The 13,670-nt window shown below is 46.5% G+C and overlaps 1 protein-coding gene across 3 annotated transcripts; it reads left to right on the forward strand.

Moving 5' to 3' along the window:
- The first annotated feature begins 1,628 nt into the window (after positions 1 to 1,628).
- LOC130107321 (YTH domain-containing family protein 1-like) lies at positions 1,629 to 12,495 on the forward strand. Of its 3 annotated transcripts, XM_056273856.1 has the most exons (7): positions 1,946 to 1,984; positions 4,099 to 4,126; positions 6,301 to 6,327; positions 6,491 to 6,585; positions 7,725 to 9,380; positions 11,986 to 12,030; positions 12,152 to 12,495. In XM_056273856.1, the coding sequence occupies exons 5-7, from the start codon at positions 7,743 to 7,745 to the stop codon at positions 12,176 to 12,178; spliced, it is 1,710 nt and encodes a 569-aa protein (XP_056129831.1). In that variant the 5' UTR covers positions 1,946 to 1,984; positions 4,099 to 4,126; positions 6,301 to 6,327; positions 6,491 to 6,585; positions 7,725 to 7,742; the 3' UTR covers positions 12,179 to 12,495. The 3 variants fall into 3 exon arrangements, with proteins under 3 accessions (XP_056129829.1, XP_056129830.1, XP_056129831.1); XM_056273854.1 differs by lacking the exon at positions 6,301 to 6,327 and having other exon boundaries at positions 1,629 to 1,984; XM_056273855.1 differs by lacking the exon at positions 6,301 to 6,327 and having other exon boundaries at positions 1,629 to 1,984; positions 6,500 to 6,585.
- Positions 12,496 to 13,670: the final 1,175 nt, after the last annotated feature.

A 13,670-nucleotide genomic window follows, 5' to 3' on the forward strand; every position in this document is an offset into this window, starting at 1 on the left:
ACACTCCTGCCCTTCCTCCTCTCCTGCTGCCTCCGCACATGCCTCCCCTCTCTCCTTCTCCTTTGTCCAACAAAACCGTACTTTCCACTGGCACCCCGCACGCCAACAGTGCTGTGTTTTTGTTTTTTGTTATTTTTGTTTTTTAGGGAGTCGTTTAGGGATCCGATGTGAGGGTCTAAGGACAGGATGTTGCATTGCTGTAAAGCCCACTGGGGCAAATTTGTAATTTGTGGTAATGGGCTATACCAATAAAATTGCCTTGACTTGACTTACTGATGGTGGTCATTGATAACCCGGGCCTTGACTGATCCGGTACAGAAATCTGATTTATGATCCGTATATTTGATTTGCCAAGGGATTTATGCCGGATGCCCTTCCTGATGCAACTCTCCCCATTTATCCGGGCTTGAGACCGGCACTAAGATTGCACTGGCTTGTGCATCCTCAGTGTTTGGGTTACCATGAGTTAATAAAATAAATGACCCAAATCAAGTCTGTTAAATAGCCTAATTTTGCAAATGATGACTCTTTATATGACTTGTTTATCAAGGATATATTCATTTAAATAGTGTCATGGCTGAGTGCTCCAGTTCAGTTGGCTCCCCGACTCATCGTCAAACCCAGGGAGCTCTAGATTTGATACCACAGTGACAGTTTATTGTCATTATCATTATTACGAATTGGGAGATTAATGATTTTCAAAAAGTTTTAATTCAGTTGAAATTACAAAGGATAGAAACAGGCAAAATGAAACGTCAGCTGAGCATTCGTTACATCGCTGACGAGTGGCAAGAGGAGGACAGTCTTCAGTAAAGACACCCTTGTATTAAATGCGTTTTTAGACAAGAAGAAACCGTATGATGAACATGAGAGAGAATACAAAAACAGGAAGAGAATAAATATACAGAATACGTGAATGTCAGTTAATTGTTAATACACAGCATGGATGGCTAGGCTGGTAAAATATTATCAAAGTGCTGAAAAAACATCTCAGATCTTCTGTTGATGACTAATCTTTATGACTGCAGAACATTTTACAGCCCTTTTTCTTGTTTTCCAGGGTGCATTTTGTTGTTTTACGTGTATTTCGTTCTATACCTTGTGCACGTCTTGTGGTTATTATACTTTTGGCGTATATTCTTCACAGTTTTTAGATTTAGGTTCCCAATATTCCTGCGCCATTCGATTGCTCTTTGTTGTTCTGGCTTTTGCAGTGTGCTGTGTTGATTTGCAATTAGCAACACGTCCCCTCTAATCAATGAGTTTGCTCTCTTAACCATTAGCGCACCTTTGTCGTTTTGGTTTCTTCGTGGAGAAGCCGCCTGCCGAAATAACAGGCGACCCCCTTGGTTATTTTTTCGTTTCCTAGGATGGAGACGGAATGCCGCGAAGGGAAGGCTACTTTCGGTTTATCGGTTAAGGCTCGGGTTCGGGTTAGGTTCGGGTGGGGGTTATGGCCGCGGGCTGGGCGCACATCGGTTACGGCTAAGATTAGGGGAAAGGGTGCAGAGGTTGAATGGAAGTCAATTAACTCTGCCTTCGCCGTCCTAGGCACCGAAAACTCCCGTCCCGCTAGTTGCGTCACTGACGCCACTTCCTGTCAGCAGACCCCGGATGAAGTGACCAGGGCCACCAGAGCTGGAATCAGACGGCGTGAGAGGGGGGCGACAGCGAACTGAAACCCCGCTGGATTATCGCCTGCAAGGGACCCCCTTCGATGTCAGCGGGGCTTCGCTTAGGTCGGACCCGAGCGAAACCAATTGCCAACTCGGACGCCGAGGCTGGAGCACGCCGGGGCTGACTTGCTAGCCAGCTAACGCTGCTAAGCTAACTGTATGGTTCGCGAGGAAAGCGCTCCGCCGGCCAGCAGCTCCACGGTCCCCGAAGAAAACCCGGTTTTGGTGGCGGTACTTCTTGTTCAGGGCGTCGGCGAAATAAAGCGCCTGATCGATGAATGATGTCTGCCACAAGTATTGACCCTCAGGTAAGCGGCGGCGGTGGTGGTGGTGGGGGGTGGTGGAGGGAGGGGGGGCGGCACGTCGACCCGGGGCCCTGCGTTTTCACGGGGAACCGGGACTCGTGCGCCTCAGAAAACGATGCCATTCCGTCGTCCCCGAATGGGGGATCGGACCCAGGGCCGAGGCCCGGACCGAAGCGGCGGGCTTGCTTATGGGGCCGGCGTGTGACCCGACAGGCTGGCATGCAGCGTTGGCTCTTTATGCGTCAGATTGGCTACCGTAAGTACCAGCTGGGCCAAAAGAGGCAGCCAATCAATCTGGCGACCCGCCGCCGAACTTTGTGCCGTACATGCCACCCCTTCTTCTAAGGAAGCGAAAGTCGGCGGACGGAGGAGGAAGAGGAGAGAAGGATGAAGGGGGACGCCGAGCCCGAGCAGCTGTTCTCGGGGGGGGGGGTCGTATCTCTTTCTCGTCCGGGATTTGTAATCCTGCCGCCTCGGCGTACAAACCCTTTATCGGTGGGGAATCCAACCCCTGCTTGCGAGACTCTAGACCAGTGCTTCTCAACCCAGTCCTCAAGGACCCCCTCCCCCCTATCCTGCAGATTGTCATTGTGACCCTGCATAGGTAGCCCTGCTTGTGCTTACTCGACCAATCATCTCGCAGCACTTAATTATGCAAGGTGTGCAACGTCTGACAAATGTCATTGCTGATTGGCAGAGGTGGAAAAACCCGGTCCAGAAAGTAAAAAACCCTAACCGTGTCTTTGCTCCATCCAGGTATTAAACCAGCTAATTTGGGAAACTAGTCAGTGCAATCTGATGGTTTACTACATGGGTGGGGTAAAGACACGGTTAGGGTTTTTACTTTCTGGACCGGGTTTTTCCACCTCTGCTGATTGGTGGGATAACTACAGACAGGTACCTATTCAGGGTTGCAAAGGGAATCTGCAGGATAGGGGGTCCTTGAGGACCGGGTTGAGAAACACTGCTCTAAACCCAGTTCTGTCCGGCTGGGGAGCGAAGCCCCATCACACCGGGCTGGGATGGTGGTGGCGGCGGGTCTCCAGTCCACCCCGCCGCTTCTGTCATTAGATGAGCAGTCAAATGGACAGCTCACCTTGCTGTCCGGGGTGGCGTGTGGTGGTTCTCTTGGCAGCATTAGCGAGGCGAGGCGATCTCGTTGGTATAGCATATTTCAGCAACAAGGCAATTCGGAGCTTTGCATAAAACATAAACGGCATCGAGAAAAGCAACACGAGGCAGTAACAAGACATTTAAAACAAATAACCTGGTAGACTAGGAGTTGCCGTGCAGCGTAAGATGATAATCAGAATATTCAGAAGTTGGTTTAATGAAAGGCAGGCAGCGGGGAAACAGGAAAGTCTTCAGATTTGATGTGAAAGAACCGAGAGTTGCAGCAGACCTGCAGTTTCCGGGGGGTTTGTTCCAGATATGTGGTGCATAAAGGTGAACGCTGCCCTCTCCATGTTTAGTTTTGACTCTGGGGACAGAAAGCAGACCTGTCCCAGACCCTCGGAGAGGTCTGGGTGGTTCATAGTGCAGCAGAAGATCAGACATGTGTTTTGGCCCTAAACCATTCAGGGCTTTATAAACCAGGAGCAGGGTTTTAAAATCAATTCTCTGACGAGACAGGGAGCCGGCGTAAAGCCCTCAGAAGTGGACTGATGTGATCCACTTTTTTTTTTTGGTCTTAGTGAGGACTCGAGCAGCAGCGTTCTTAATCAACTGCAGCTGTTTGGTTGAGTTTTATTTTATTTTTATTTTGTTTTTTTCAGTCGTCGAGTCGACTGAAGATAAATGCATGGGCAAGTTTTTCCAAATCCTGCTGAAACGTAAATCCTTTCATTCTTGATATATTCCTCAGGTGATAGCAGGAGGACTTTGTAATGACCTTAATGTGGCTATTGAAATTCAGGTCTGAGTCCATGACTACGCCAAGACTTCTGGTTTGGTTTGTGGTTTTTAACATTACCGACTGTAGCTGAGCGCTGACTTGTAATCGCTCTTCCTTGGCTCCAAAGATGATTATGTCAGTAATTGCACAGTAGCTGCACAGCCCATGCAAATAAACGTCTTTTTTTCTTACTTCACATGTTCGCGGCACTGTGACCGTCAAGACATCGAAAGGACAAGATGCGAGTAAAGGTATGAAAAACAGGATGTCATTGGATAATATTTGCTCACAGTTATTCCAAAGCATTCTGTCTCTTCCCATGATCCAACTAGTGTTTAGTCCAAACTAAAGCTCTGTATCCTATGCCCCTTTTCCACTGCATGGTACCGGCTCTACTCCACTCTATACTCATTTTGTTTGGTTTTCCATTGGGCGAAAGTGAGGGATAGTACCTGGTACAAGCTCCTTTTTTTGGTATCACCGCTGTCGAGGTTCCAAGTGGGCTGAGCCGACACTAAAAGGTGACTTGAAAATACCACTATAGATAAAATAAGATAAATATATGTATATATAAAAAAAATTTTTTTAAACAAACTAGTCAACACGCCCACAAATGACCAGCGGGGGCTTCGCCGTGAGGGGCTACTATCTGCAGTGGAAAACGACATCCCAAAAAGTAAAGCAAGTAGAGTCGAGTAGAGTCGAGCCGGTACCACGCAGTGGAAAAGGGGCAATAGTTTCATAGGCCCAGCCTTTGTGCTATTAACAACACTTGAATTATTTATGTACAAGAGTCAACGTAATCATTTAGAGCTTGAATCCTGAAGACGGTAACTTCTGTGCACTGACATGCGTGGTGATGCTGGTAGTTGCAGCAGCATTTGACAAATTCAGATTCTGTAGATCAGTTTGAGATATGGGGGAAATAGTTGCCGATGCTGTGGTAAGCACCTCCCCGGCCACCAGACTAAATAAAGCGTGGTTGATGATCTGTTGGTCAGCGGCTTCTATATATGCTTGGTCTACCGTAAGTGCTTGTTAACCACAACTAGTACGTCTTCCGTCTCACCACCACCTGCATTCATTCTTCTGCTTCGGGCTGCTTAAACACTAAAGTCCTACCCGACACTAAAATGTGCGGCTACAAAAGCAATCATAATGTGGATATTTGTGTGTGACGGATCGAAATGATCAAAAATTACGTTTGTTTGCATTTAAGTCTTCGGGATTGCAGCTTTTATATATATATATATATATATATATATATATATATATATACGTTTTCATCGTTAGGTGCTACAGCAGCGTTTATCATTCAGGGGCACTGCAGAGCTTCATAAGGATGTGCCCATCCACCAGTCACAAACCAACCATAGCTGTTATACTCACTTCAAAAGGTTAAAGATACTGTCTGAAGATTGTTTATCATTATTTGGCAGCCATAATTTGCTGTCATTATTAAAAGACCGTCACTTTGGGTGTCCGGGTAGCGTAGTGGTCTATTCCGTTGCCTACCAACACGGGGCTCTCCGGTTCGAGACACAATTGGCCATGTGTGCGGGTGGGAAGCCGGATGTGACCTGGGGCCTCATGTATCAATCGTTACTATGGGCAAATTTGTTCTTACACACCCATGGATTTTTTTTTTAGCCCTCAAGATTGTCTGACAGTCTGTACCAAAGCATGATGGTCATTTGTAATTCCTTTCTCCTAACAGCTATTGTCTACCTCTTGCAATGAGCAATCACCCAGGCCTGCAGAGACATCAGTGTTAGCCAATCGGTGGCTAAATCCAGGGGTTACCCAGGTTCTACACTGGTCTCTGAGACAAACTTCAGGGCTAAAATATCCCATGGGTGTGTAAGAAGAATTTTGCCCATAGTAACAATTGTTCCATGAGGCCCTTGGTCGCTGCACTAGCTCCTCCTCTGGTTGGTCGGGGCACCTGTTCGGGGGGAAGGGGGAACTGGGGGGGAATAGTGTGATCCTCCCACATGCTACATCCCCCTGGTGAAACTCCTCACTGTCAGGTGAAAAGAAGCGGCTGGCGACTCCACATGTATGGGAGGAGATGTGGTAGTCTGCAGCCCTCCCTGGGTCGGCGGAGGGGGTGGAGCAGCGACCGGGACGGCTCAGAAGAGTGGGGTAATTGGACGGATACAATTGGGGAGAAAAAGGGGGAACCCCCACCCCCCAAAAAAAGACCGTTACTTTTTATTTCCTCGAAATACCCAATTACTTTTGTTGATTGCACAGTCATACTTGTTTTTGTGCCCTTTCTTGTGTTAATTGCTTAACTTCCACCATTGTTTGATTGGAAAGCACACTTAGCATTGGTGGAAACACCCCTTCAGATTGTAGTGCCATATGTGTTACCCCGCCATTGGAGCAGAATGTTTACATCTCTTTCTTCTCTATTTAACAGTGTTAAGTGTACAGTGCTAAAGTGGATGTGAGTTGCCAACAGTCATGATGTCAGTGCGTCCTGCAGAATGCAAAGCTATCATATTGAATTCACAATCATGAATGCAGTGTTAGTGAGTTGTGATGTCATCATGTGTGAGGTATGTTAAGAACTGTGTGCAGCTTTGATAAATGGTTTGACCTTATTACAGCCTTTCCAGTTTCAGTGCAGAATGGTTCACTCCACCAGAAGGATACTGTCCACGATAACGACTTCGAGCCCTATCTCACTGGTCAGTCCAGTCAGGTGAGAAACAGCATTTTCTTTTTTCTTGGCCCTTTGTGGTAAATGTGTTTCGTAAAGCTAGCTTCACTCAAAGTGACTTTCAGTCCTGGTCTCGGTTTTAGCACTTCTAACAGCCTCTGAGACTCTGAAGACAAAATCAGACCCGTTTGATTTTCTCGCCGGTCTCAGGGGTGGGTTCTCGGGTCCCCACAGTCAGCAGCCAATGAGTTCTCCAACAGAAGTGAAATGTTGGTTCAATTCAGAATCCGTTGCTGTCACAAAACATTGCACAGCAAAGATAACGGGAAAAAAAGGATGTTAACAAGTGATGTGGACTTACAAATTTTTTTGGCTGGCAGCACAAGCTGCAGCAATGGCAACAAGTGCTTGCATGTTTGCCAGTGTTTCTATATTTCTACTTCCCCCGGTGTAAACGTTGTGTCCAGATGTCGTTATGCATGCTCACTAATCGGGTAAGGAAATCCCAGAAAGGTGAATCCGTTCATCCATCCATCCATCATCCAAACCGCTTATCCCAACCAGGGTCACGGGGAACGTTGTGTCTAGATCAGTGTTTCTCAACCCAGTCCTCAAGGAACCCCTATCCTGCAGATTTTCATTGTAACCCTGCATAGGTAGCCCTGCTTGTACTTACTCGACCAATCATCTCGCAGCACTTAATTATGCAAGGTGTGCAACATCTAATTGCTGATTGGTTGAATAACTACAAACAGGTGCCTATTCAGGGTTGCAAAGAAAATATGCAGGATAGGGGGTCCTTGAGGACTGGGTTGAGAAACACTGGTCTAGATGAACTGATTCAGCTTTCTGGGGTTACCCTAGTGTACCGCACTTTTATAGGCGACCTTGCGTTATTTCTCGTGGTGCGTTACAAAGCTTGGATTCATGGGGAAGCATTCTCGGGGAGTCTTGTAATCCGTCAGCCCCAGTGATTTCTAATTGCTGCAGATGACATACTTTAGGACAGTAAGACCAGCAACTTGCAGTCCTTAACTGTGACACGTTCTCTGACTAGAAATGTTGCAAGTCGTGACCCAGGCTTAACAGTTACCTTGGTGGAAAGTCATTTTTGTTGAGCTCAACTTGACTGAAAAGGCAACTTTCGTTTTTCATTTCTTTATTTTTTGTTCTTTTTTCAGAATAACAGCTATCAGTCCATGACAGACCCTTACCTGTCCAGCTACTATGCCCCCTCCATTGGGTTTCCTTATCCTCTGAGTGAGGCTCCCTGGTCCACAGGAGGTGACCCACCTATTCCCTACCTTACACCATATGCCCCCCTCAGTAATGGAGATCACCACTTCATGCACGACACAGTGTTTGGGCAGCCAGGGGGCCTCGGTAGCAGTATCTACCCTCATAGGTTTAACTTTTTCGCCGAGAACCCCGCCTTCTCAGCCTGGGGTACCAGTGGGTCTCAGGGCCAGCAGACACAGAGCTCAGCCTATGGGGGAAGCTACAGTTACCCCCCCAGCTCTCTAGGGGGCACCCTGGTACCTGATGGCCAAACAGGTTTCCACAGTGACACCCTCAGCAAAGCCCCTGGCATGAACAGCCTAGAGCAGGGCATGCTGGGGTTAAAACTAGGCGGGGACGTGACAGGAAGTGGCTCAGGTGTGAAAAGCGTAGGCTCTGTGATCGGTGGCAGCGGCAACATTGCTGCTGCTGTTGCCACGGGCAACGGGGGTACACCAGTTGGGATGCCCCCTCCGAAACCAACATCGTGGGCTGCCATCGCCAGTAAACCTGCCAAGCTCCAGCAGCTTAAGATCAAGACCAAACCGGGCATGCCCATGGCAGGAGGACCTCTGCCTCCGCCGTCCATCAAACACGCCATGGACATTGACACATGGGACAACAAGGGGACTGTTGCCAAAGTGGCCCCTCCTTTGCCCCCCCACCACCAACATCAGCATCAGCCGCAGCAGCATCCTTCCCACGCGCACCTCCCCCACAGTCTCCCCCCTCCCGCCCAGCAGTCCCTTCAGTCCGCACAGTCACTTGTGCAGCAGATGACGATGCAGGGTCCTCCCCATCCTCCTCTGCCATCGTACCCCAACCACAACTCTGCTCCACCACCCCAGACCCGCTGGGTGGCCCCGCGCAACCGCAACCCGGTCTATGGCGTTGGTAGCTTGGACAGCAGCAGCTCCTCCAGTGGTGGTGGGGTTGGGAATGGAGGCGGCAGCGGAGGCGGAGGTGCGCCCCAGGGGTCGGGCCCCGGGCTGGACTCCCACCCTGTGCTGGAGAAGCTGCGTGCTGCCCACAGCTACAACCCCAAGGAGTTCGACTGGAACCTGAAGAACGGCCGGGTGTTCATCATCAAGAGCTACTCCGAGGATGACATCCACCGCTCCATCAAGTACTCTATCTGGTGCAGCACAGAGCACGGCAACAAGCGGCTGGACTCGGCCTTCCGGGCAATGAACTCCAAAGGGCCCGTCTACCTGTTGTTCAGTGTCAATGGCAGCGGCCATTTCTGTGGTGTGGCGGAGATGCGCTCACCCGTGGACTACGGCACCAGCGCGGGCGTTTGGGCGCAGGACAAGTGGAAGGGCAAGTTCGACGTGAACTGGTTGTTTGTGAAGGACGTGCCCAATAGCCAACTGCGCCACATCCGCCTGGAGAACAATGACAACAAGCCAGTGACCAACTCCCGCGACACTCAGGAGGTTCCTCTGGAAAAGGCCAAACAGGTGCTGAAGATCATCGCCACCTACAAACACACCACCTCCATTTTCGATGACTTCTCCCACTATGAGAAGAAGCAAGAGGAGGAGGAGGTTGTGAGAAAGGTGATTATCCCTTTGAGATTAAACACACACAAATATGTCAAAATGAAGTTTTCAAGATGACGTTTTCAAAGGGGTCGTAGTGAAAGAAATGAATGTTTTCAAGTTGGTTTTGATTTCCTTTTATGTTTATATCAGGGGGATTCTTCAATTTGGGGCACTTTTTGCTTTTGAAATTTTGAAAAAATAAAAAATAAATTTCTTTAAAATCAGTTTTTTTTTTCAAAAGCTCCATTAAGTGATGTGGAACAAATATCTTAGCGTAGCTTTGATCGTCCTACAAAATCAGGTTGATGTTATGATGCTTTTCTCAAAGTTGTAACAGCAAAATGTGACTTAATGACTTGTGATGGTAATGACACGTGATGGTAACGACAGCCAACTTTTTCTCCAAAAAGTGAAAGTTAAGTCTTAGACTTGCTAAGCTAACTTGTTAGCTAGCATACAATGTACAATGAATACACGTTAATAAAGTGAAGTTTCTTATTTCTGAACTAAAATACTCAACTAGTAACTTGTTTGGTAATGACTTGTAATAACCATCCTGTCAGATCAGGGCATATAAACCTTCACATTACTTATATTTATAATAACCATCCTGTCAGATCAGGACATATAAACCTTCACATGACTTATATTTATAATAACCATCCTGTCAGATCAGGACATATAAACCTTCACATTACTTATATTTGTGCACATGAAAAAGTCACGCTTCTGCCATGACTGCTCACGTGCCTCTGGCACATCTCGTTTCCACGGCAACCACATTGTTTGAAAAAACGTTGGTCTAAAATGTTGGGTGTGATGGTGATGACAGATGTATGAGGGACAGACATATTTAACTATAAAAAATGTGCACATTGCACACATATATAAACCATACTAGAAGAACCCCGCTACAATGTAGCGGTTTGGTTCTCCACCCGTCTAAATCTCCCTCCTCTTCATCCTGCCAGCTAACCGCCTTCCCCCTGCCCCTAAACCCCCCCCCCCACTCCAACTCCCTCCTCCCAAACGCTCAAAATCATCTGAAAGGCCGAGGAAAGTGGTTTTTAGCCATTTTTAGAAAATGCATATTTTGCATAATTATGCATAATTATTTTAATTTTCTGCTATTTTTCTGGTCCTCTCTGGAACAATACCTACCACCTCCCAAAAAAAATGAGGATCATAAGTGCATTTGTGCAAAAATGCATTTATTTTGCATAATGCCAAAACATTTCTAAGTCCCAGAAATTTTTTTATGTATAGGTGAAAAAATCAAAGATGCTCAGAATCATCTGAAATGCCGAGGAAAGTGGTTTTTAGCCATTTTTAGAAAAATGCATGTTTTGCATATTTACGCATAATTATGCATAATTTTAATTTTCTGGGATTTTTCCCTTACTCTCTGAGACAATACCTACCACCTCCAAAAAGAATTAGGATCATAAGTGCTTTAGTTTTCGGTCCCGCTATCTACACTAACACCACACCACACACACACTAACACCACACACACACACATTACGAAAATATATGAGTAGATGAATTTGAAATATGTCTTTTTAAATTATTATGAGAAAATGCAAAGGAAAGCTTTCATGATTTTAACCATTTTTATGACTTTATTATAGAGGGGAGGTTAAAAGGTCTGGGTTGGGGGGACAAACCCAAAACAGTGAAATTCTGGCACGTTTGAATTTTCAACTCGCTGAAAAAGTATTAAAATGTCATCACTCAGACACAAATCTTTTTATCATAGCTAACACAGCCTGACTCTAACAAATACAATAATTGTTTTTTCAAAAAAAAAAGTTTGGTAACACTTTAGTATGGGGAACATAAAAACACTTAATTACTAGTGAATTAGTAATGATCAAGATGTCACTTTAGTATGGGGAACATATTCTAAGTAACACAAACTTAATTACTAGTGAATTAGTAATGATCAAGATGTCACTTTAGTATGGGGAACATATTCTAAGTAACAAAAACTTAATTTAGAGTAATTTAACACTATGAACACTTGTAGTTTTGTGTGTTGTTATGTAAGAACAGACCATATTCATTAAGTGTTGGTAAGGGAGAATAACTCTTCTTGTGGTACTACCACCTTATAAAGGCCATACTAAGCAAAGCATATTGAGATGGTACTACTAATAAGCAATACTTCTGAGGTTATAGAGGGAAAACTCATAGTTCATGGCTTACTGGTTGCATAATAAGGCCATGCAGAATAAGGCATTAATGAGTACGTCATAATGACCAATTAAGAGCCAATATGTTGCTAATTTGCATGCTAATAAGCACCTAATTAATGGTGACTATGTTCCCCATACTAAAGTGACATCTTGATCATTACTAATTCACTAGTAATTAAGTGTTTTTGTGTTCCCCATACTAAAGTGTTACCAAAAAATTTTTTTTGTTGTTTTTGTTGTAATCCGCCCGGCGACAGAAAAGCTCCCCGAACTGAAGAATCGCCCTTGTTTGTGCTTGTAGAGTTGAGATGTCTGACGCGCCCCCTCGGGGGCGTTTTGGTGTTCTGTGACGGGGGCGGTTGGACTTGGTACCTGCTGCGGGTGTGTGTTGTTAAGCTTTTCCCCCTTTACTTGTCCAACAGAGCTACGAGCCTCCTTCGATGCAAAGCAGATCCCGACTGGACCAGGTAAGGACGGCCGTTCAGACAGAATGTTCCGGCAGATTGTGTGTTGACCTGACTTTGATCGATGAGTGGGGGGGGTTTCTTTTTCTGATCGGCTTTCGTTGTGTGTCGCCCTTCCCTTCAGGACCGCCAGAATCGGAACAAGCAGTAGAAGACCCCCCCCCTCCCCCCACCCCCCTGCTCCTCGGCTCCGTTGGCGGTTGTGTTCGGATGGACTCGATGTCATTTGGATTTAAAAAGCGACGACAAGGACATAAACGAATCGAAAAGTAATGTTTTTTTTTTTTTTCCTATTTAATTTCGGTGACTTTGGCCATTGTCAAACATTGAGCCACTTTGCTCCTTGTTCGCCCCCCCCCCCCACCCCCACCATCTTCAAGATGTGCGTGCAGGGATGAGGCCAGTTGCACCAACAAAATAGCTTCATAATTTGTTTTTTCTGTTTTTTGTTTTTTTTTTTAGCCTCACGTCTTTATTTGCTACCCCCCCCCCCCATACTTTCATTCTTAGCCAATTATAAGTAATAGATATCTGCACGTCTCTTTGGAAAATCTCTTGACAACATGCTGCTGATATTCAGTGACTGTTCACTTTCTGGTGTGTGCGTGTGTGCGTGAGCGTGTGCGTGTGTGTTGGACAAATGTTAGAAGTGCTCGTATCGGTTATCTTTCAGAGGTGAACAGCATTTGATTGACAGACGTCGACTATCTGTATGTGGCCAGTGGTATTTTGTGTAGACAGGAGAAGGAGGGGGCCGTCGGCGCCCTTCGAACCCGTTTCAAGGGGCTGTCTTCTGAACCGACGGAGGGACACACCACGCCCGGCGTTTCCGTAGGCGATCGCGCGAAGAAGGGTCCCCCCCCCACATCCAGAAAGCGTAGGCGTAGGAGAGTCGTCCCGGGGCCGGCTGGTGTTACCTCCCGGCTTACCGCCGTTTCTGGAAGCACGGGAAGCGGGAGAGACGTGGCGCCTCCTCCTCCAGAGCGGAGCCTTAACACTTCTCTCCAGAGAGGGCGTTACCGAGGTTTGAGAAAAGCTGTACTGTAACCTTACTTTTTTGTTGTTGTTTTTTTTCCCAGCAAGAGATTCAGGGAAACGATGTCTGGAGATCACATCCTCTCAGAGGGCCCCCCGCCCCTCCACCCCACCCCACCGTTCTTATGTTTAGGGGGGCGGAAACGCAAAACACACTGTTGAGTTCAGGTTGGTTCCCAGCAAACATGGCTGCTCACGCCGCCGGGTTTTCCTCGATGCTTTCCAAACGGTTCGCTTGGTAGTTTTCTCTTGTCTCCCGCCAAATTTCTGTTAACGAACTACTGGGGACGATGTAGCATGTAGTGCTTTTTAACCCCACCCCCCCCAGACTGAGGCCTGTCACTATGTTGTCACTGTTTTCATTCTTAACACCATTAAGCTTTTTTTCTTTTTTTTTAAAAAATTTTATTTCATCGCCGTAACCCTTCCACATCATCCTCAGAAAATGTAAGCTTTAATGTACTGGCAGTGCTGACTGAAAGCACCTCAGATGTTTAACCTTAAAATTATTGTTACTGATTTATTGTCAAGTGTATGAAACCCAGAGAATAGTCTATATGGTATATGTGTGTGACTTTTCTTTTGGACTTGCTTGCTGTACTGTGTGT

This window comes from Lampris incognitus, chromosome 2 (genome assembly GCF_029633865.1).
Source record: "Lampris incognitus isolate fLamInc1 chromosome 2, fLamInc1.hap2, whole genome shotgun sequence".
In the NCBI taxonomy this organism is placed as follows: domain Eukaryota; kingdom Metazoa; phylum Chordata; class Actinopteri; order Lampriformes; family Lampridae; genus Lampris; species Lampris incognitus.

What these genes read in the sequence shown, in the direction of transcription:
- LOC130107321 (XM_056273854.1), top strand. Translation starts at nt 1,955, where the DNA reads ATGATGTCTGCCACAAGTATTGACCCTCAG. An exon ending in CCACAAGTATTGACCCTCAG is followed by an intron (nt 1,985 to 4,098) that starts GTAAGCGGCGGC and finishes GTGACCGTCAAG; the next exon opens with ACATCGAAAGGACAAGATGC. An exon ending in TCACTGGTCAGTCCAGTCAG is followed by an intron (nt 6,586 to 7,724) that starts GTGAGAAACAGC and finishes TTCTTTTTTCAG; the next exon opens with AATAACAGCTATCAGTCCAT.